General features: G+C 45.3%; 1 protein-coding gene across 2 annotated transcripts in view; it reads right to left on the bottom strand.

The window, feature by feature from the left end:
• Window positions 1-9,873, bottom strand: part of STX2 (syntaxin 2) — a 49,059-nt gene extending 39,186 nt beyond the window's left edge. Inside the window, exon 1 of one of the 2 annotated variants that reach the window (XM_036823487.1) lies at window positions 9,659-9,873. In XM_036823487.1, the coding sequence (XP_036679382.1) occupies window positions 9,659-9,688 (30 nt within the window). In that variant the 5' untranslated portion in view covers window positions 9,689-9,873. The remainder of the gene's footprint in view (window positions 1-9,658) is intronic. The other variant, XM_036823488.1, reaches the window with a different exon arrangement.
• Between the last annotated feature and the right edge of the window lie 11,755 nt (window positions 9,874-21,628).

Here is a 21,628-nt window from a genome sequence, read left to right as displayed (position 1 = left end):
AAATCATCCATAAGAGGGGCCTTTTCAGCAACAACAGTTGGGTCTCCATCATCATTTTTCCTACACTAAAATGGAAAAATATAAAACGTAAAATTCTGGTTTTAAATTTGTTCACGTAGACACAAACAGGTACCATCAGTTTAAAATAACGCTGAGGAATAAAGAATGAGGAGATGTTATTCTAGACCAGTGGGTCTCCAACCTGAGGGGTATCAGCTCTGCCTAGAGAGCTGGGTCTCTGACTCAGCGGGGCCGGGGCGAGGCAGCCCACGCACTCGTGACTGTCCTAGAACGTCCTAGAACGTCCGGAACATCGTCACATTCTAATGAGTTCCAGGCGATGCTGCCGGGCCGGGCTCCCCACCCCTCGAGGGAGGCAGAAGAACCTAACGGTGGAAAGTCTCTCCTGGGAAGAAAGCGACCTCCGTCTACAGCCACGGGGGACAGGAGACAAGGTCAGAACCCGGGACCTGGTACCCGAATCACACAGCGTTTGTCAAGGACGTGTGACACAGCATCCACCAGCGAGAGCTGGGGACTCGGGAGGAAAAAGGAAAGACACCTGGCAGAATACAGAGGAGGGAACTGTTAGGGCCTGTCTCCCCAGGACACGCAGGGTGGGTCAGCTCGGCTCAAACCCTGCGAGAGCCGAGGCGGCCACGGATTTCTGGGATTCTCTCAACCCTCGCGAGATCAGAGTCTTTAACCACGGAAAGTCTCAAGTGTGGCTCTACTGATCTAGAACCCAGGAATAATGTGGAAACAAAATTCCACTAAATTTAGCTAGGAAAACAGCTACAAAATTTAATAAATGTGTCAAGAAAGCACAAGGCAGCCTCCCTCTGCACCATCCAGGGCCCTCGCTAAGGCAAATCGATTTGGCCTAAAAATCAACAATAATCTCTCACCACCCCAGGGAAGGCTTCGGCACCTGACGTACCCCAGGGCCTCCTCAAGGACACAATCCAGGAGGGCAAGGGAGAAGAGGCGAGTTCCTCTAAGGGAGGCGCGAGCTCCCGCACGCAAGGGGCTTTTATGAGAGGACCGTGAAGAACGTGTTATCCCCAGGCGACACCAGAGCTGGGACAGCCGTGGGGCGGTCTCCGAGGGAAAAGCAGAGACCCACCTACGCAGGACTCCGGCAGAAGCTCCCTCAGCTGCGGGCCGGAGTCCCCCGGCGCCCCTCAGAGCTGAGGGACCCTGCTCTCACAGGCGCCAGCTGCGGGGAAAGACGCCTGCAGTCGGGCAGCGCTGCCACTGCGAACGTCTCATGTGAGCTCCGCTAACAGGACGAGCACTATGGGTTCAACCGTGCCCCCTAAACACAGATGTTGCAAACCCCCAGGACCTCAGCCTGGGACCCGTATTTGGAAAAAGGGTCAGTGAAGATGCCGTCAGTCAAGATGAGGTCACGCTGGAGCAGCGTGGGCCCTTAACCCAACGTGAGTCGTGTCCTTGTGAGAAGAGACAGAGACGCACAGGGGAGGCGGCCCGTGATGACAGCGATGCACCTACAAGCCGAGGACCCCCGAGGACCGCCGCCCGCACAGGAAGGTGAGAGAGGCAAGGCAGGCCTCTGGCGCAGGTTCGGGGAGGGTGCGGCCCCGCGACCCCCTGGCTTCTGGCCTCCAGAGCCGGGAGGGCACGTCTCCCTGGGTCAGGCCCCAGTCTGCGGGCCCGCAGCACGAGAGCCCAAGGACGCGCACGCACCAGTAAGGGCTGAAGCGCGCTCACGCCACCCTTTCTCCAATCAAGCGTGCTAACCGAGACACTCCTCTTAACTCTGCAGCCTGTGAACAGCACTGTCCGGAGGAAAGAACCCTGTACCTACCGGGAGTCGCAGATCGGGGTTCTAACCTGCGACGAGGCGGGGACGACACCCATCCCGTCCCCGCCCCCAGAGGCGGGGCTGTGGGTTTCGGAAGGGCGCTATTTTCCCAGGGCGTGCATACCCCAACATGCTCTTTAAATCGTTTCTGGTCCACGATCTTAACTCCAAGCAAAAAAGCACTTAAAGGCAGATCGGCAATTGGCTAACAAGCGACAGAAAGTCATGTGCAGACGCGCCCGCCAACTCCGCAGTGCTCTTCTCCGGGCTCCCAGGGCACCTGAAGTGAAAGACGGCTGCTACTGGGTACCGCGCGCCAGGGCACGGGGCGGCAGGAGGGCTCGGGGTGCGCGCCGTCTCACCGGTCCTCCAGCGCTGCCCGAGGCCTGCGAGCATCCCTGCTTCGCACACAGCACCCCCCGGACGGCTGAGCACCCAGCCTCTTTGGGCACCAGGTGCGTTCGACCTCACAGAACCCACACTGCGCTCACACCCCAACGGCAAGAGCTGCCCTCGCCTCCGGCTCACAGTCATCGGGCAACGAAACTTACCTCCCACACCCGCTCCCGTCCCTTCACGACCCACCCCCTGCCAGGAGGGGCCGACGCTCGAGGGGAGGGCCGCCCTGGACGCTCAGAGCCGAGGCCGCCCTGCCCCTCTGACGCCAGCCCACGCCCTTGCTCTCAACCCCGCCCCCCGACCCGCCCCCGACCCGCCCCCCGCCCTCCTCCCGGAAGAAAGGGCTTCACGAGGGTCCTCCAGGCGAAGCCGATCTCCCAGCTGTCCTCCGAGCTCCGGGGCGGGGCGGCCTCGCCCGGGCCTTGGACTCCACGCGCTCCTCCAGTGGCCCCGCACGTCACCGCCCTCCCCGCGCCCCACCCGGTCGCTTCTCAGCTGGGGCGCTCGTAGGGCTCAAGGGACTGAACTGTAAGTAGCCAACTCCCTGAAGGTTCAACCAAAGAAGCTCGGGGGAGGGGGGAGGGGAGAGAGTGAACGTGAACTTGGCCTAGCAGGGCTGGGATTCTCCGGGGCCGGGGGCGCACATCTCACCCCCCGACAGCCACTCGCGGTTCTCAGAGGCCTCGGCGTTCGGCCTGTTTCGCTATCTGCCGTGGAAAATGACAAACACGTACAAAAGTGGAAGGAATGACATACTGGGCCCTCGATGGGTCCATCGCAGGGGTTCAACGACGGTCAATCCACACCTGTCTTGCTTCACCTGCACGCCCCCAGCCCCACCCCTGACCCCCGCGGCACTACGCCACCTCGAGGCGAAGCCCACACGAAGATGCCTGTTGTGTGTGTGACACGGTCGCGAGCCTAAGCCCGCCACTTCACCTGCTCCGGGAGAGACACTTATTCATTTCCAGGCTCAGGAGAGAAGGTTTCCAACATGACACTCTCCCTACGGGAAGTCAGTCATTTTACTATCACATCACACAGGGACCACACTCCGTGCAGGAGGCGGTGAACAAACAGTTACCAAAGAAATTCAATTCTTCCTTGCCGCTGAAGCCCACGTGTCATGCGTGACCTTTATTCAGTCATTCGCTTCCTGGTAAATCATTCGTTTCTGTACCTTCAGACCAAGAGGGAGCCAATGACTTGGAATCTGTTTCCTCTAATGCCTTTTCTTCCTTCTCATTTTTAAACCTTTACTTATATTTCTTAGTTCTATCTGGAATTCTCAGAATTACCTGACATTAGGAAATAGACCCAGTAATACTGTCTTAGCTTTTCCATTCATGAAAAAAGAAACAAAGAAATGACTACCAAAACAATGCTATTTAGGGACTCCCCTGGCGGTCCAGTGGTTCCAGGCTTCCGTGCTTCCACTGCAGGGGACCCGGGTTCGATTCCTGGTCAAGGAACTAAAATCCCACATGCCGCACAACGTGGCCAAAAAAAAAGAAGAAAAAAGAAAAAAACAATGCTGTTTAAGCTGCTGCACAATCGCCCCGTCTTCAGTGAAGCCCACGTTCAACCTTTCTAGCTGAGAAGGTGTGATCCCTGTACAATAAATAGCTGCTGTTTACAACAGTGTACTTACTGTATATAACAAAACGACTTGTGGCAAAGCATTTACTACAAGCAGTGGGAGTACTCTCCAACTTGATTTCCAAAGTGTCAAAGTGCAAGAGAAACATCCAAATATCAACATTCCGTTTCTGTTAAATTTTAAAACAATTCTCCTTAAAAGCAGCATTATATTAAAATACAATTCTCTCTGTAAAAACTGTTCTGAGGAAGAGACATCAAGTAGCTTCCATGTTGAAAGACTATTTAACAGAGATGAATCATTTGTCACTGGAATGCCGTTTAGAAAATTCAGAAGCTGAATTATCACAAATTAGTAGAATCCAAAGTTGGATAAAACACTGGATCTCTTTCTCCAGGTTGTTCTCCAAATACACGTACACTAGGGCCTTCCACGCAAATGATAATTGTGAGGAAATAATTATCCTGAAATATGTACAATGGTTGTAGTAGCTTTACTGCTACAATACATTAATTTCAAAATTACATTACTTCAGTAAAAAACGAATACTTGTAATTAAAAATAGGTAAAAGCTGACTGTCGGCCAGTTGGTAATTATGCTGTCGAATGTCAGTAACATTTCTTTCCCATATATTTATGTCATAAGTCGTAGTTTCATGCCCTAGGTAGAATATTACACTGTTTCATGTTTTATATTTTTACTTCATATTTGTCTCCATTATTAATATTATGTAAATACTGCGGGCACTTACACGTTACATAAATAACACTGTATTGCACAGATGCTTCTGCTTTTCTCCTCTCGAAGGCATGTTTAAAGATTTCTCCTCATCTCTCATTTTCCGCTCACCACTGACGATCAAACTCATCACCTTCCTGTCCTCCGCACCAACCTGCGCCCACAGCAGAGCCCTGCGGCTGGCCGTGCCTTCTGCCCCGCGCCCACCTCCCAGACCTGTGCCTGGCTGGCTCCTCCTCATTCAGATCTCAGCTCAGAGACCTCCCCCGATCAGAGACCCCTGATGGCCCAGCCCAAAACAGCCACGCCCACACCCACTCCCCCTGTTTCATTTCCTCCCCAGCAGTTACCGCGAGAGGCATTTTATTGCTCATTGACTTGGCTGTTTCTTGTCCCCTCCCTCATGACACGTTTCAGGGGAGCAAGGACTTCGAGGGTCTTGTCATAACTCACGCCTGACACAGTGCCTGGCACATAGCAGCCACTCAGCAGAGGTCAGCTGAAGGAATGAATGAAGAGCAGAGAGACGAGACCGAGATGGGGGTGGAGCGGAGAGAAAGCACACACAGAAGGACAGAGAACCCGGGAAACAAAGACACAGACACACACAGTGAGAAGCAGCTCGGCAGACGAAGGTCAAGGACAGAGGCGATCTTGGTCGCTCGCTGGCCCTGGTTCCATCCCCTCGTGAGGTCTCACGGCACAGCCCGCCCTGAGTCTGAGGCCGCATTCTACCCTTTAATCGATCTCCCTTTTCTGTTTTAGCTAAGGGGTTTCTGTCCCTTGCAACCCAAAGAGCCTTGAAGACAACAGAGTCCACTGTCATCTGCATCTTCCTAACCCTGGGCATTTTCAAAAGCAAACACACGACTCAGTACACACCTAGCAGGTGCTCTGTGCAGAATCCTGAGGCTTCAGAGTAAACCTGACAGCACACATCTGTCCTGGAAACGGTGCAGAGTCTGGGGGAGGGCACAGGAAGAAAACAGGACCTCCTGTGTGTTCAGATGCGCAGAGACAGGAAGATCTCTGGGGACACAAGAGGGAAGGAGGGCGGGAAGACTTCCTGGTGGTGATGCCTGAACTGAGGCCAAAAGAAGGGGTGGGGCCGGCAGAGAAAGGGGGAGAGAGACGCACACGTGGAGCAGCATGTGCAAGGGCCGGAGCAGAAGGGCGCGTGGGAACAGCAGAGACTGGACCAAGGCGATCTGCGGGAGCGAGGGTGCTGGTTATCGCTTAGGTTCTCTATTCCTTACATTCACAATGAACAGACTTGAAGTTAAAAACAAGAAGTAACTAACCTGTGGAAATGTACAGGCTTTGCTCTTTTATTTTGTATACAAACGGATATTTATTATAGTTCCTGGAGAAACTATATAGATTCCAACTGTGGGAACTGTCTGTATGATGATACAGGATTTAGTAAATTATGAAATTCTAAACCATAAACATATTCAAAGTTATAGATATATTCATATATTAAATTATACATGTACCATGAAATTCTCAGTATTTTAAGTTTCAGTGAAGTACTTAGAAAAAAACGTTTTTATTTTATAAATTGGAACCTGAAACTTTACTACGTAACAATCTGCACTCTGTGTGCAATCTGAGCTGCCAAAAAAGAACCTTAAAAATATCTGGGCAGTTTTTCCTGCCGCTTAAAAAATTATACTTGTGGGACTTCCCTGGTGGTGCAGTGGTTAAGAATGGGCCAATGCAGGGGACATGGGTTCAATCCCTGGTCCGGGAAGATCCCACATGCCGCGGAGCAACTAAGCCTGTGTGCCACAACTACTGAGCCCATGTGCCACGACTACTGAAGCCCACGCACCTAGAGCCCGTGATCCGCAACAAGAGAAGCCACCGCAATGAGAAGCCCACGCACCACAACGAAGAGTAGCCCCCGCGCGCCACAACTAGAGAAAGCCCGCGCGAACCCAACGCAGCCAAATAAATAAATAAATAAATAAATAAATAATACTTGCAATTCATCACCATGAACCCAGGTATTAAAAACAGTAATTTTCTCAATAAACAACAAGGTCCTACTGTACAGCACAGGGAACTATATTCAACATCCTGTGATAAACCATAATGGAAAAGAATATGAAAAAGAATATGTATATGTATAACTGAGTCACTTTGCTGTACAGCAGAAATTAAACACAACATTGTAAATCAACTATACTTCAATAAAATGTTTTTAAAAAGGTAATTTTCTCATACATCTACTAATGAATACCACATAGCTACTGTGTTTATGTTTATTACCCTGCAAATTCCCACAGTTGAAATTTGCAATTTTTCTATTTTTAACTATAATAAATATAGTCATTTGCATTTGCAAACTTTTCTTAAAGGTAATCAACATATATTTGGGGCCATTATCTTACAGGACAGCAATTCCGTCCTGATTGACTTATTTCCTAAACAGTATTTCCTTCTGCTTCTCCACTCTTCCTTCCCCGGGCTGTGCACACCCCCCGCACACACCCAGTTCATTTCTGTGTCCCCGGCACCTAGCACATTACCTCGTAGAGAACTGGCACTCAAGTGCCTGTTGAATGGGTAGTCCTTTTATTTTCCTGTAAACCAGAAACATCTTTCTGGATTTAGAGTTTAGGAAATCTTGGACAACTCACTTAAACTTTCTGCACCCAGATGAACTGGCTGCTCAAAAAGAGAATCACTGCTTAGAAGCAGCTAACTCTATATTTGACAAACTGTACTGGACGAACTAACTTTTAAGTCCTTTCTGAGTAGTTATCAGTGGGAATCTTTTTCTCAGGAGGAATCCTTAGCAGCTAATAAAGGAATCTTTAGAAGGCATCACAAATATTTGTCAATGTGGACATCACAGGCATTTTAAGTACCAAAATTAAATATTAAACTTTACCTAGGAAAAAACAGCCATTTAGAAACATGGTTGTGAAAGGACAGTCAACTTCTCCAAGAACTACCTGGAAAGGACACATTTCCTGAAAAAAAAATTAACTTTTATATCTGATAATTTTCAGACAAGTTTTTAAATCTTAAAAGTTATTAAACTTTAAGTATGTCAAATTCAATTTTAACTTAATATTTTATGCCAGGGAGAAGGTTCCTTTTTATAACTTCCTGAAAACATTTTTAAAAACTAATAAATATTAAGAGCACTTGTAATTACAGACCATTTTCTCTCTCCCATCTTCTCCCAGAGTGGCACACGCAACAGATAATTTTATGTTTCACAGCTTCTTCCATGAGAGTAGACAAGAAAGATGTTATTATCCCCACTTTATAAACAGGAAAAGTGAAGTTCTGAGAGGCTTAAAAATTCTGCCCAAGATTCAACAACTCCAGACGTAGAAACTTCTGCTAACTTGCTCTACAGCTGCTTAGTCTTCATCTACAGCAAGATGATAATTGGACCAGAAAAGGTCACTTCTTGCTCTAAAATTCTAGATCAAAACATGTTCTTAACAACACTGTTGCCATAAGAGCTGAAATACACATACACTGAAGAGTGATAAATAACTGTCTTCTTTATTTTTTGCTAATCAAGCCAAGAAAAGCTGCTCACATATTCCACTGACAGATCTTTTCTACTATTCCCCAACATTCATAAATTTGGCTATTCTCTCGTGATACATTCGTCATTTCTTCATTTAACAAATATTTGAGTTTCTAATTCTAACAAGGAAAGATACTCCCTTGAGTGAGATAACAGAACAGTAATTTGCTGTTTCACACGGTGCTGACCTGCAAAGTGCAGAGGTCAAAGTACCTGACTGTTAACAAAAAGGGAAGGAAAGAAAAATCACTATGAAGAAACTTTCTGGGGATGACTGTAAAAGCATAATTTCCACAATCTTAAGAATGAATAATTCACTGCCTTTCTGAACTAAGACTCCTCATCTGGCTGACAGAACACAGATAATAATCCGACTATTCTCTCTCCTTCCTAAGCCTGGGGCACAGCTAGATCCATTCTAGAAGCAAAGAAGAGAAGTTAATTCATGACATTCAATGGATGCCTTAGGGCAGTGGGCCTAGCGCAGGTCTGAGGCTGCCAGGGATTCTGTGCGCTGGGAAACAAAATGCAAACGTTGAGCACAATTAGTACTTGTATTGAATATTTTTAAAGAAAAAGAATGAATTCTGTTGGCCTAAAATTTTTCAACGCTCCCACACTCTATGAACATCCACTACAGCTTCAGCGTCTCCATCTCATTCACAGCATTGTCTGTGGAACGCATCAAACCCGAGTCCAACGCCTAAGGGGACAAAACACTGCCCTCTTACTAAAATAGTCGGTAATTTGCTGTCGCTACTCACTGAGCACCTACACGCTCCACTAGCTGGGCTTACTGGCAGTAAGCAAGCACAAAGCAAACCACTTACAGGGGAAACAAAAGGCGCCGCTCCGTACCTGCCTCGCCGCTCCCTCCCAGCATCCAGCCCTGCAAGGCCCCCCCCCCGGAGGCGCGTCAGGTGCGTTCACTCCCACCGCGCGGGGTCCCGTCTTAGACCCCACGGACGAGACAGGGGGCGAGGGGACAAGTCCTGCTCCCCAGGAGCTGACACCCACTAGGGTGGGACGGACCATAATTCAGCAAGTAATTTCTGGTCGTGCTGAGTGCTGTGCAAGGATTCAAACCAGGCGACAGGATGGAGTGACTCCAGGGAAGGAATCAAGCTGGAGAAGCGGCAGAGCCCAGCTCAGAAAAAGGGTTCGAGGTCCAGTCCGGCCGCTGCCCTGAGACGCCCTTTCAAAAGCTGTTTCCCCGCCGCGCGGAAGCGAGGGCAGAACAGTGCCCGCCTCTGGGCCGTCGGGTCGTCCGGGAGACTGGAGGGGGGCGTCCGGGACACTGGAGGACGGCGACCCACGAGGGGCGCTGCGGGCTGGGGGAGCCCTGCGCCCCCGCCCCGACCCCACCCGCTAGGCCGCCCCGATGGGCCGGCGCCCCCCGACCTGGCCTCCCCTTCCCGCCCGCCCCCGCCCCCAGCCCGGCCCGCGAGCCCCTCCCGACAGGCCCCGGCCCACGCCCGCGCCCCCAGCGCTCCCGGCCCGAACCGCTATCCGCCCGCTCGCCCGCCCGCCGCTCACCGCCGTCAGGTCCGGCAGCCGGTCCCGCATCCCCGCGGACCGGGCGCCGCGCGCCGCCGCTCAGGCCTGCCCGGCGCCGCCTCCGGCCGGCCGCAGGCTCTCGATGGCCCAGCCGCCGCCTCAGCCAGCCGGTCACCGTCCCCTCCGCCGGCGCTGCCACGGCAACCGCGCCGGCGCGCTCTGCGTACGCCCGGCCCGCGCCGCGCCCAGGCCCACGCAGACGGCGGGAGCCTTCCTGCGGGAATGCCGCGGCCCGAGGGGCGGGGCCCGCCGGGGAGGGGCGGAGCCTTGGCGGGGTGGGCGGGGACTATCGGGGAGGGAAGGGGCCGGCCAGAGATGGGAAAGAGGCGGGGCCTCTTAGGCCCGGACAGGGACAGGACCTGGTGGGGGAAGGGGCGGAACCTGACTGAAATTGGAGGGGCGGGGCCTGTTGAGGAAAAGGCGGGGCAGGCCACGGAGGGGCGGGGCACGGCCGAGCTGCGTTCTGGCGGCCTCGTAGACTGGTCAGTTAGATGCACCTTTTACCCTTCTTGATTGCTTTTATTTTTGTGCTTTCGCATTCATTTTATTTATTTTAAAAATTCGTGGTAAATTTGGTGACAAACTTAGCAAGCCTATGGAGATGAGCTGGGTGCAGCTTTGCGTATGCATATTCTGAACATAGGCCTTCTCTTTAAGGCTTCATACCAGCCTTTTGTGTGAATAAAGGACAAGAGATAAAGTAAGTCCTATAATGCTTAACGAATATAACTTAAAATGGCATGGGATGGTGATATGCATGGACTCAGGCCTTGGGATGCAGTTCTAGTGGAGAAAGAGGATACAGAAGCGGATAAATAAATAAGCAAACAAAATAGGGGCATGCACTTGGAGGAGAGCTGAAAGAGGGGTGGCTACATCAGAAAGGTGGGCATGAGAGGCGCCAGAGTGTAGGCCAACAAAGTTAGAGGGAACAGTCCCCAAGACCACTCTCACTTCTGACACCAACTACAAGTTCCGGGGGTTCCCCCACCACACTCAAATTCAATAATTCACTGGAGGGACTCAGAATTCACTAAACACTGCAGCGCTGACAGTTAGGGTTTATCACAGGGGAAGGATACAGATTAACATCAGCGAAGGGCAGAGGTGCATGGGGGGAGACACGGTCGCACCAAATGGGAGGCTTCTGTTGTCTTCTCCTTGGGCAGTCAGGGCACATTACTTTCAAGCATTGATGTGTGTCAATATACACGAAGTCGCCCACCAGGAAATCTCACCCGAGCCACCAAATTCTGAGTTTTTATTGGGGCTCCATTGCATAGGCATGACTGATTGATTAATTGCCCTCCTGGTTGATCTAAGTCTCCAGGTTGACCTGTACCCATGGAACCCGAAAGTCCCATCCTAAGTCACATTGTCACTATCTGGCTAGTTCAAAGGCCCCCAGGCAAACAAATACTACTTCCAGGAGTGAGAGCAAAGGACAGACTTCTTTTTGGACAAGGTTAAATTCTTTACTACCTCCTTGAATAGGTGGCTTTTGTGCTATGATCTAAGGTAAAGAAAGCAGCCATAAGAAACATATTTGAGAATAGTCTCGACAGAAGAAGCAGGGAATTTTGGATTTGGTTCTGGGCGTGACTGGGTTCTTGGATTATAGTAGAGGAGCAGGGGAAGCAGATACTAGACAGTTTAGAAACCAAAGATAGGGACTTAAACTTGGGTGGACTAGGGGCAAATTTGTCTCTTCTTAATTTATGACTTTGTTATGTTTTTCATAATTTAAATCAAAATCAATAATTTGATGGATATGGGTTGAACAAAAATCCTCCCTTTGACTAAGCAATTAAAATGAGGTGTGAGCAGGGGGTGAGGAGGCAGTAATTGTACAGAGCTTTTCTGAGACTGGAGTTAATATAAAGGGGGTAAAACTGAGTGAGGGTAGAAAAACACCTGGTCCTGGACACAGCGTTTGAGCTCCTGTGTCAAGCAGTACTTGGAACCAATATACCGCAGGACTTTCATAAGCCAATGAATTTCTTTTTCAGTTTTTTCACTTAGAATGAAGACGTCCTAATACATTGCTGTGAGAATTTACAGACTAAGAGGTAAGCTACTTCTGAAATGTAGGGTCCCGGGGAATAGGGGCTTTGGTCTGTTTTGTTCACTATTGTGTCTCCGATTCCTACAAAATGTCAGGCACATTGTAGGCACTCAATACACAATTTGTAAAATAAAATAATAGATGTTCAAAAACTCTAATTCAAGAAGATACACACACCCCAATGTTCATAGCAGCACTATTCACAATAGGCAAGACATGGAAACAACCTAAACGTCCATCAACAGAGGAATGGATAAAGAAGATGTGGTACATATATACAGTGGAATACTACTCAGCCATTAAAAAAGAATGAAATACTGCCATTTGCAGCAATATGGATGGACCTAGAGACTATCATACTAAGTGAAGTAAGTCAGAGAGAGAAAGACAAATACCATATGATATCACTTATATGTGGAATCTGAAATATGACACGAATGAACTTATCTACGAAACAGAAACAGACTCACAGATATAAAGAAGAGACTTGCGGTTGCCAAGAGGGAGGGGTGTGGCAGAGGGATGGCTTGGGAGTTTGGGATTAGCAGGTGCAAACTATTGTATATAGGATTGTATATACAATTTTATATTGTATATTGTAACAAGGACCTACTGTATAGCACAGGGAACTATATTCAATATCCTGTGATAAAGGAAAAGAATATATATATATGTAACTGAATCACCTTGCTGTACATCAGAAATTAACACATTGTAAATCAACTATACTTCAATAAAATTAAAAATAATAATAATAATAATAGATGTCCAGTCCTGGCTTTGAATCCCAGTTCTGCTATTTACTCTCTGTGTAACTTTGGATTGTGAAAACTAATAAAGGGAAACCTCACTAAAATGGAGTCAAGAGGCCAGAGGGGGTGCTCTCACTCAATGTTGCTCTCACTCAATGTCAATACAGATCCCAGCAGGAAGAGATGGTACCTCACATCCCCTGTGGGAAGTGACATTACTACCACCAGCGAGAGGAAGATTTTCTCTTGGCCTGGCAACAGCTCAGCCAATGAGAGACCATCACACCTCAGCCAATGAAAGCCACTGTGTTTCAAATTCCCAGTTTCTTCCAACGGACTTTTTGTTTTTAACAGCCCCTCCCAAGTTCCCCTTCTCCTCTACAAGAGTTTCCTTTCTTTTGTTTTACCAGACTTGCTTGTAGGTTGCCGTAGTTGCACATCCCAAATTGAAATTCTTTGCTGCTCAGGAATAAACCCATTTTGCTGGTAAAATAACTGACTTTTATTGTCTCAGGTTAACAGGACAAAAAGACTAATTTCTCTAAGCCTCAATTTTCCTGCCTGTGAAGTGGTGAAAAGGCAGCTTTCAAGCTGAAAGGCTGTGACTTTCCCATTTTGACCCCACTATGCCTCCAGAGACTGATTCACCCTACTCATTTGCCCTCTTAATTGCAAACAATGAGTATGAATGATGTCCGTTTAATCAATTTATGCTTATTACTCTTAGAAACAATTAACACCTAATAGAAATCTAAACTACACATGGTAAAATTTGTTACAAATTTAAAAAACCGATTGAAAAGTTATATCTGGTTAGCAACAGCAGAAAAAATTACTCAGAAAAATTAGGCTTCGTAGAAAGAATCATTAACATAAAATTAACTTCCTAAAAATGCACACTGCAAAATTTGCTCTTTAAAAATTGATGAAAGCATCAAATCTTAACAAACCTTAGATGTGCAAAATGAAGCCTGGAGAAACTGCACTGAGTAAAAATTATTTACCTATCTGCACACACACCAATACTCTCCAATGCCAGAAGCTGTAATAAATAAATGTTTTATGCTGGAGAGCTGATTAATGAGTAAACTCTTCGCAGCGGAAAGTACAGGGGTAGTGTACTGAGTAGTAGACTACACAGGTTTGAGTAGTGACTCAGACAGGCGGGTCTGATCCAGGTACTCAGACAGTCGTCAGGGCTCAGCTTTCATCCGCCAGGTGACTCCTCTTTATTGGCCTCTGGCTCTGGCGGGAGCCAGATTCAGTCCCAGGGAAAAGAAAGAGCACCTTTTCTGGGTTGCAGCCTCAGATTCCCGAACTTCACTCTGATTGGATCAACTGGGGTCATTTGTCTACCCCCGAACCAATCACCAGTCAGGTGGCTCTGTGGTTGTGATAGGTCAAACCTGGTCATGTGACCTCCCTGGGACCGGAAATGCCTGTCCCGGAATTCACTGGCAGATGGAGGTCTAATGAACGGGGCTGAACCCTGCAGAAGGACAAGGGGTTCTGCGTGGCTGAATAACCACCCCATGCCACTCCATCCCAGGGAAGATAAACTCACCAGCAAGAAATGAAAAAGGAAGACATTGGGGTCTTTCCATTGTACTGTGTAGAACGCTAATTAAGGCATTGATTTACCCTAACACGGTTCCCTCTGGAAAACACTTTCTTAATGAATCCTTACTGATGTCAGAACAATTTTGACTAAATGTGTTTATCCATAAATGTTCCCTGGATTCTGAATGTGGCATCTAAACATCCAGTTTCTGTGGTATCTCACTCGAAAAAATGGAGTCCCACAGTCAAAGCAATTAAAAATGAGTCCAATCTTTATTAAGTTATCCCTAAGAATATTAGAAGAGGTCTCATTTGTAACCCCCAAGATCACTCTTTAAATCCTTTCTACAGTCTTCTAGTGTTTCATGTCTTTTATATGCTATACTTCCCAGAGTACTCTTTTTCTCACTCAGCACCCCCTAAACTTCCCCACCAGGGCACTCGTACTGGGTCAGCACTTTCCATCCATCCACCACCACTGTTAATTTCTCTCCAATAAGTATTGGCCCTGCCTTTTCCTCCCCCTCCCCCAACAGATTATTCCAAAGCATATAATATGGGGAGCAGTTGGATAATGTTGAATTGTCAGCCAGAAGTTTCTTATCCTGCCAGGGGAAGAATGAGGGTGTGGCTACTAATACATAATTTGTCAATTTTCCCTTATTTCTTACATACATAGGCAGTCAAATGTCTCTGGGGGTCAAAATATCAGTCAGATCACGGTAGTGCGTTCAAAACAGCTACTTACCAAGATTGAAAGAGACCTATGTTCCTAAGAAAGAGAATCTGATTACCACCCCCTTGATGGATGGGGGTAGTTCTCGAAGAAAGGGGGTCATTGTGAGTTGGACTTAGACAAGGCCTGAAAAGGTATCCTTTCCTACAGTAGGCCACCTTAGAAAGGAGAGAAGGGAGAGAGAACAGGGGCAACGAGAAAGGTCATTAGTCACTGGGATAAGCATCATAATGCCCCCCCATAGATGTCCACACCCTAATCCTTAGAACCTGTGACTGTGTTACCTTATATGGCAAAAGGGGCCTTGCAGGCTCTTGGACTTTCCTGGATTACTAGGGGTGGGCCCAGTCTAGTCACCTGAGCCCTCGCAAGCAAAGAACTTTCTCCAGATGAAAAAGATGTGGCAGAAGGGGCTGTCAGAGAAACTGCAAATGTGAGGTGTCAGTGCCACATCACTGACTCTGAAATGTAGGGTCATGTGCAAGGACCCAAGAGACTTCTAGGCCCTAAGGGTGGACACCAGCTGACAGCCAGAAAGGAAATGGGGCCCTCTGTCCAATATCTGCAAGGAACTGGGTTCTACCAACAACCTGCGTGGGCTTGGAAGCCGATTCTTCCTTGTACCTCCCTATAAGGGCCTGGGCATTGACACTTTGATTTCAGCCTTATGAAACCCAAGCAGAGAACCCAGCTGAGCCACCCAGACTTCTGACCTATGGAACTGTGAGCTAATAGATATATATTGTTTATAGCTGCTGAGTTTTCAATAACTTGTTATGTCAACAATAGAAAACTAATATAGTCATTTACTAAAATTAGGAATTTAGCTCCTGGAAGATAGGGCATATATCTTAATATTATGTGTCCCTTTTCAAGGAGTGTTACAAATAAATGAATGAAAGAATGAGTAGGGCAAGGATGGTGACACACTGATCTTTCTATCTGTCCTCGCTACCCACATAGCTATGTTTTGGGTTGACATGAACTGAATAAATAAATCATACCTTTAGTTGCCACAGAGTGAGAAGGGCCTACAGAGAGCTAGAACAGAACTGAATGCCTCCTGAAATCACGGTGGGAATCATGTGACAATTCATAGGCCAGAGACTCACAGTTAAGGGTGATGTACACCCCAGCACATTGGCTCCAGCCTTCTCCTATGCAACCTAGAATTTTCATCTAGACCATCGGTTTTATTTTCCGCACCTGATTCATCCATCAGAAATGGTTGACTCTTCAGTACACTAAAGTTGAAGCCAACACTCTGGAGGTTACAGCACACTGATAACATGCTGTGCAGATTGATGGGACCGTTTATAAACCCTATATATATAAAGTATTACTCACTCAGAGTAAAAACTAAAGTCCTTATAGTGGCCTGCAAGGTCCTGTCCAATCTGATCATCCTCCAAGACCTCCAGAGCCTTGTTTCCTCTGCACTTCCCTCCACTGACTCCCAGCCAGCCATGTGTCACCTCAGGGCCTTTGCACTGGCTGTTCTTGTCTGAATGCTCTTCCCCCAGATATCTGTGTAGCTTGGTCCCTTACTTCCTTTAAGACTTTGGTCCAGTGACACCTTTTCTGGGAAGCCTGTCCTGCCCCACCCTGTTAAAAATTGCCATTTCTTCTTCACACTCTGAACCCTCTTACCTTGTTCTTTTTTCTCCTTAACACCTACACCCTCTGACCAACTATGTCCTATACACACTTATTTTGTATGCTGCTTACTATTTGTCTTTCTCCTCCGAAAAGTCCACTCCATCAAGGGCAGGGATTTTTGTCCGCTTTGCTCAGCAATTCTCGCCAACACCTGGAATGGGGCCCAGCACATAGGAGGTGTGTAATAAATATTTGTCGAGCAACTTATGCTGCAAAATTTGCTTAATACATGTATTCATTCAAAAGTAAACTTTATTACCGTGGTGGGAAACTTAACGGAAAATTACAGGTTCGTGAATTTCTGGCCAGCTGCAGAGTTTGAATTTGAACCTAGCAAAGTTCCTGCCTATTTTAAAATTTGTGACTCTAAGTTAATATATTTATTTATTTTTTTAAACATCTTTATTGGAGTATAATTGCTTTACAATGGTGTGTTAGTTTCTGCTGTATAACAAAGTGAGTCAGCTATACGTATACATATATCCCCATATCCCCTCCCTCTTGCGTCTCCCTCCCACCCTCCCTATCCCCACCCCTCTAGGTGGACACAAAGCACAGAGCTGATCTCCCTATGCTATGCGGCTGCTTCCCACTAGCTATCTATTTTACATTTGGTAGTGTATATATGTCCATACCACTCTCTCACTTCATCCCAGCTTACACTTCCCCCTCTCCATGTCCTCAAGTCCATTCTCTACGTCTGCATCTTTAGTCCGGTCCTGCCCCTAGGTTATCAGAACATTTTTTTTTTTTTTTAGATTCCATATATATGTGTTAGCATACGGTATTTGTTTTTCTCTTTCTGACTTACTTCACTCTGTATGACAGACTCTAGGTCCATCCACCTCACTACAAATAACTCAATTTTGTTTCTTTACATGGCTGAGTAATATTCCATTGTCTATATGTGCCACATCTTCTTTATCCATTCATCTGTCAATGGACACTTAGGTTGCTTCCATGTCCTGGACACTTAGGTTGCTTCCATGTCCTGGCTATTGTAAATAGTGCTGCAATAAACATTGTGGTACATGACTTTCTTTGAATTATGGTTTTCTCAGGCTATATGCCCAGTAGTGGGATTGCTGGGTCGTATGATAGTTCTATTTTTAGTTTTTTAGGGAACCTCCATACTGTTCTCCATAGTGGCTGTATCAATTTACATTCCCACCAGCAGGGCAAGAGGGTTCCCTTTTCTCCACACCCTCTCCAGCATTTATTGTTTCTAGATTTTTTGATGACGGCCATTCTGACCCATGTGAGGTGATACCTCATTGTAGCTTTGATTTGCATTTCTCTAATGATTAGTGATGTTGAGCATCCTTTCATGTGTTTGTTGCCCATCTGTATATCTTCTTTGGAGAAATGTCTATGTAGATGTTCTGCCCATTCTTGGATGGGGTTGTTTGTTTTTTTGATATTGAGCTGCATGTGCTACTTGTATGTTTTGGAGATGAATCCTTTGTCAGTTGCTTCATTTGCAAATATTTTCTCCCATTCTGAGGGTTGTCTTTTTGTCTTGTTTATGATTTCTTTTGCTGTGCAAAAGCTTTGAAGTTTCATTAGGTCCCATTTATTTATCTTTGTATTTATTTCTATTTCTCTAGGAGGTGGGTCAGAGAGGATCTTGCTGTGATTTATTTCATGGAGTGTTCTGCCTATGTTTTCCTCGAAGAGTTTTATAGTGTCTGGCCTTACATTTAGGTCTTTAATCCATTCTGAGTTTATTTTTGTGTATGGTGTTAGGGAATGTTCTAATTTCATTCTTTTACATTTAGCTGTCCAGTTTTCCCAGCACCACTTATTGAAGAGGCTGTCTTTTTGCATTTGTATATTCTTGCCTCCTTTATCAAAGATAAGGTGACCATATGTGCGTGGGTTTATCTCTGGGCTTTCTATCCTGTTCCATTGATCTATATTTCTCTTTTTGCGCCAGTACCATATTGTCTTGATTACTGTAGCTTTGTAGTATAGTCTGAAGTCAGGGAGCCTGATTCCTCCAGCTCCGTTTTTCTTTTTCAAGATTGCTTTGGCTATTCAGGGTCTTTTGTGTTTCCATGCAAACTGTGAAATTTTTTGTTCTAGTTCTGTGAAAAATGCCATTGGTAGTTTGATAGGGATTACATTGAATCTGTAGATTGCTTTGGGTAGTATAGTCATTTTCACAATGTTGATTCTTCCAATCCAAGAACATGGTATATCTCTCCATCTATTTGTATCATCTTTAATTTCTTTCATCAATGTCTTATAGTTTTCTACATACAGGCCTTTTGTCTCCTTAGGTAGGTTTATTCCTAGGTTTTTTATTCTTTTTGTTGCAATGGTAAATGGGAGTGTTTCCTTAATTTCTCTTTCAGATTTTTCATCATTAGTGTAAAAGAATGCAAGAGATTTCTGTGTATTAATTTTGTATCCTGCTACTTTACCAAATTCATTGATTAGCTCTAGTAGTTTTCAGGTAACATCTTTAGGATTCTCTATGTATAGTATGTCATCTGCAAACAGTGACAGTTTTACTTCTTCTTTTCCAACTTGGATTCCTTTTACTTATTTATTTTTTTCTTCTCTGATTGCTGTGGCTAAAACTTCTAAAACTATGTTGAATAATAGTGGTGAGAGTGGGCAACCTTGTCTTGTTCCTGATCTTAGGGGAAATGGTTTCAGTTTTTCACCACTGAGAATGATGTTGGCTGTGGGTTTGTCATACATGGCCTTTATTATGTTAAGGTAAGTTCCCTCTATGCCTACTTTCTGGAGGGTTTTTATCATAAATGGGTGTTGAATTTTGTCAAAAGCTTTTTCTGCATCTATTGAGATGATCATATGGTTTTTCTCCTTCAATTTGTTAATATGGTTTATCACATTGATTGATTTGCGTATATTGAAGAATCCTTGCATTCCTGGGATAAACCCCACTTGATCTTGGTGTATGTTCCTTTTAATGTGCTGTTGGATTCTGTTTGCTAGTATTTTGTTGAGGATTTTTGCATCTATGTTCATCAGTGATATTGGCCTGTGGTTTTCTTTTCTTGTGACATCTTTGTCTGGTTTTGGCATCAGGGTGATGGTGGCCTCATAGAATGAGTTTGGGAGTGTTCCTCCCCCTGCTATATTTTGGAAGAGTTTGAGAAGGATAGGTGTTAGCTCTTCTCTGAATGTTTGATAGAATTCGCCTGTGAAGCCATCTGGTCCCAGGCTTTTGTTGTTGGAACATTTTTAATCACAGTTTCAATTTCAGTGCTTGTAATTGGTCTGTTTATATTGTCTATTTCTTCCTGGTTCAGTCTCGGAAGATTGTGCTTTTCTAAGAATTTGTCCATTTCTTCCAGGTTGTCCATTTTATTGGCATATAGTTGGTTGTAGTAATCTCTCATGATTCTGTGTATTTCTGCAGTGTCAGTTGTTACTTCTCCTTTTTACTTCTAATTCTATTGATTTGAGTCTTTTCCCTTTTTTTCTTGATGACTCTTGCTAATGGTTTATCAATTTTGTTTATCTTCTCAAAGAACCAGCTTTTAGTTTTATTGATCTTTGCTATCATTTCCTTCACTTCTTTTTCATTTATTTCTGATCTGATCTTTATGATTTCTTTCCTTCTGCTAACTTCGGGGTTTTTTTTTTTTGTTCTTTCTATAATTGCTTTAGGTCTAAGGTTAGGTTGTTTACTTGAGATTTTTCTTGTTTCTTGAGGTAGCCTCGTATTGCTATAAACTTCCCTATTAGAACCGCTTTTGCTGCATCCCATAGGTTTTGGGTTGTCGTGTTTTCATTGTCATTAGTTTCCGGGTATTTTTTGATTTCCTCTTTGATTTCTTCAGTGATCTCTTGGTTATTTAGTAGTGTATTGTTTAGCCTCCATGTGTTTGTATTTTTTACAGTTTTTTTTCCTGTAATTGATATCTAGTCTTATAGCATTGTGGTCGGAAAAGATACCTGATGCGATTTCAATTTTCTTAAATTTACCAAGGCTTGATTTGTGACCCAAGATATGATCTATCCTGGAGAATGTTCCATGAGCACTTGAGAATAAAGTGTATTCTGTTGTTTTTGGATGGAATGTCCTATAAATATCAATTAAGTCCATCCTGTCCAATGTGTCGTTTAAAGATTGTGTTTCCTTATTTATTTTCATTTTGGATGACCTGTCAATTGGTGAAAGTGGGGTGTTAAAGTCCCCTACTATTATTGTGTTACTGTCGATTTCCCCTTTTATGGCTGTTAGCATTGGCCTTATGTATTGAGGTGCTCCTATGTTGGGTGCATAAATATTTATAATTGTTATATCTTCTCCTTGGGTTGATCCCTTGATCATTATGTAGTGTCCTTCTTTGTCTCTTGTAATAGTCTTTATTTTAAAGTCTATTTTGTCTGATATGAGAATTGCTACTCCAGCTTTCTTTTGATTTCCATTTGCATGGAATATCTTTTTCCATTCCCTCACTTTCAGTCTGTATGTGTCCCTAGGTCTGAAGTGGGTCTCTTGTAGACAGCATATATATGGGTCTTATTTTTATATCCGTTCAGCCAATCTAGGTCTTTTGGTTGGAGCATTTAATCCGTTTACATTTAAGGTAATTATTGATATGTATGTTCCTATTACCATTTTCTTAATTGTTTTGGGTTTGTTATTGTAGGTCTTTTCCTTCTCTTGTGTTTCCTGCCTAGAGAAGTTCCTTTAGCATTTGTTGTAAAGCTGTTTTGGTGGTGCTGAATTCTCTTAGCTTTTGCTTGTCTGTAAAGGTTTTAATTTCTCCATCGAATCTGAATGAGATCCTTGCTGGGTAGAGTAATCTTGGTTTTGGTTTTTTCCCTTTCATCACTTTAAATATGTCCTGCCACTCCCTTCTGGCTTGCAGAGTTTCTGCTGAAAGATCAGCTGTTAACCTTATGGGGATTCCCTTGTATGTTAATTGTTGCTTTTCCCTTGTTGCTTTTAATATTTTTTCTTTGTATTTAATTTTTGATAGTCTGATTAATATGTGTCTTGGTGTGTTTCTCCTTGGACTTATCCTGCATGGGACTCTCTGTGCTTCCTGGACTTATTGAGTATATCATTTCTCATATTAGGGAAGTTTTCAACTATAATCTCTTCAAATATTTTCTTAGTCCCTTTCTTTTTCTCTTCTTCTTCTGGGACCCCTATAATTCAAATGTTGTTGTGTTTAATGCTGTCCCAG

Source organism: Balaenoptera musculus, chromosome 14 (assembly GCF_009873245.2).
Source record: "Balaenoptera musculus isolate JJ_BM4_2016_0621 chromosome 14, mBalMus1.pri.v3, whole genome shotgun sequence".
Lineage (NCBI taxonomy): Eukaryota > Metazoa > Chordata > Mammalia > Artiodactyla > Balaenopteridae > Balaenoptera > Balaenoptera musculus.
The sequence above is the reverse complement of the archived record's forward strand: the minus strand, read 5'-3'. Positions and strand labels throughout refer to the sequence as shown.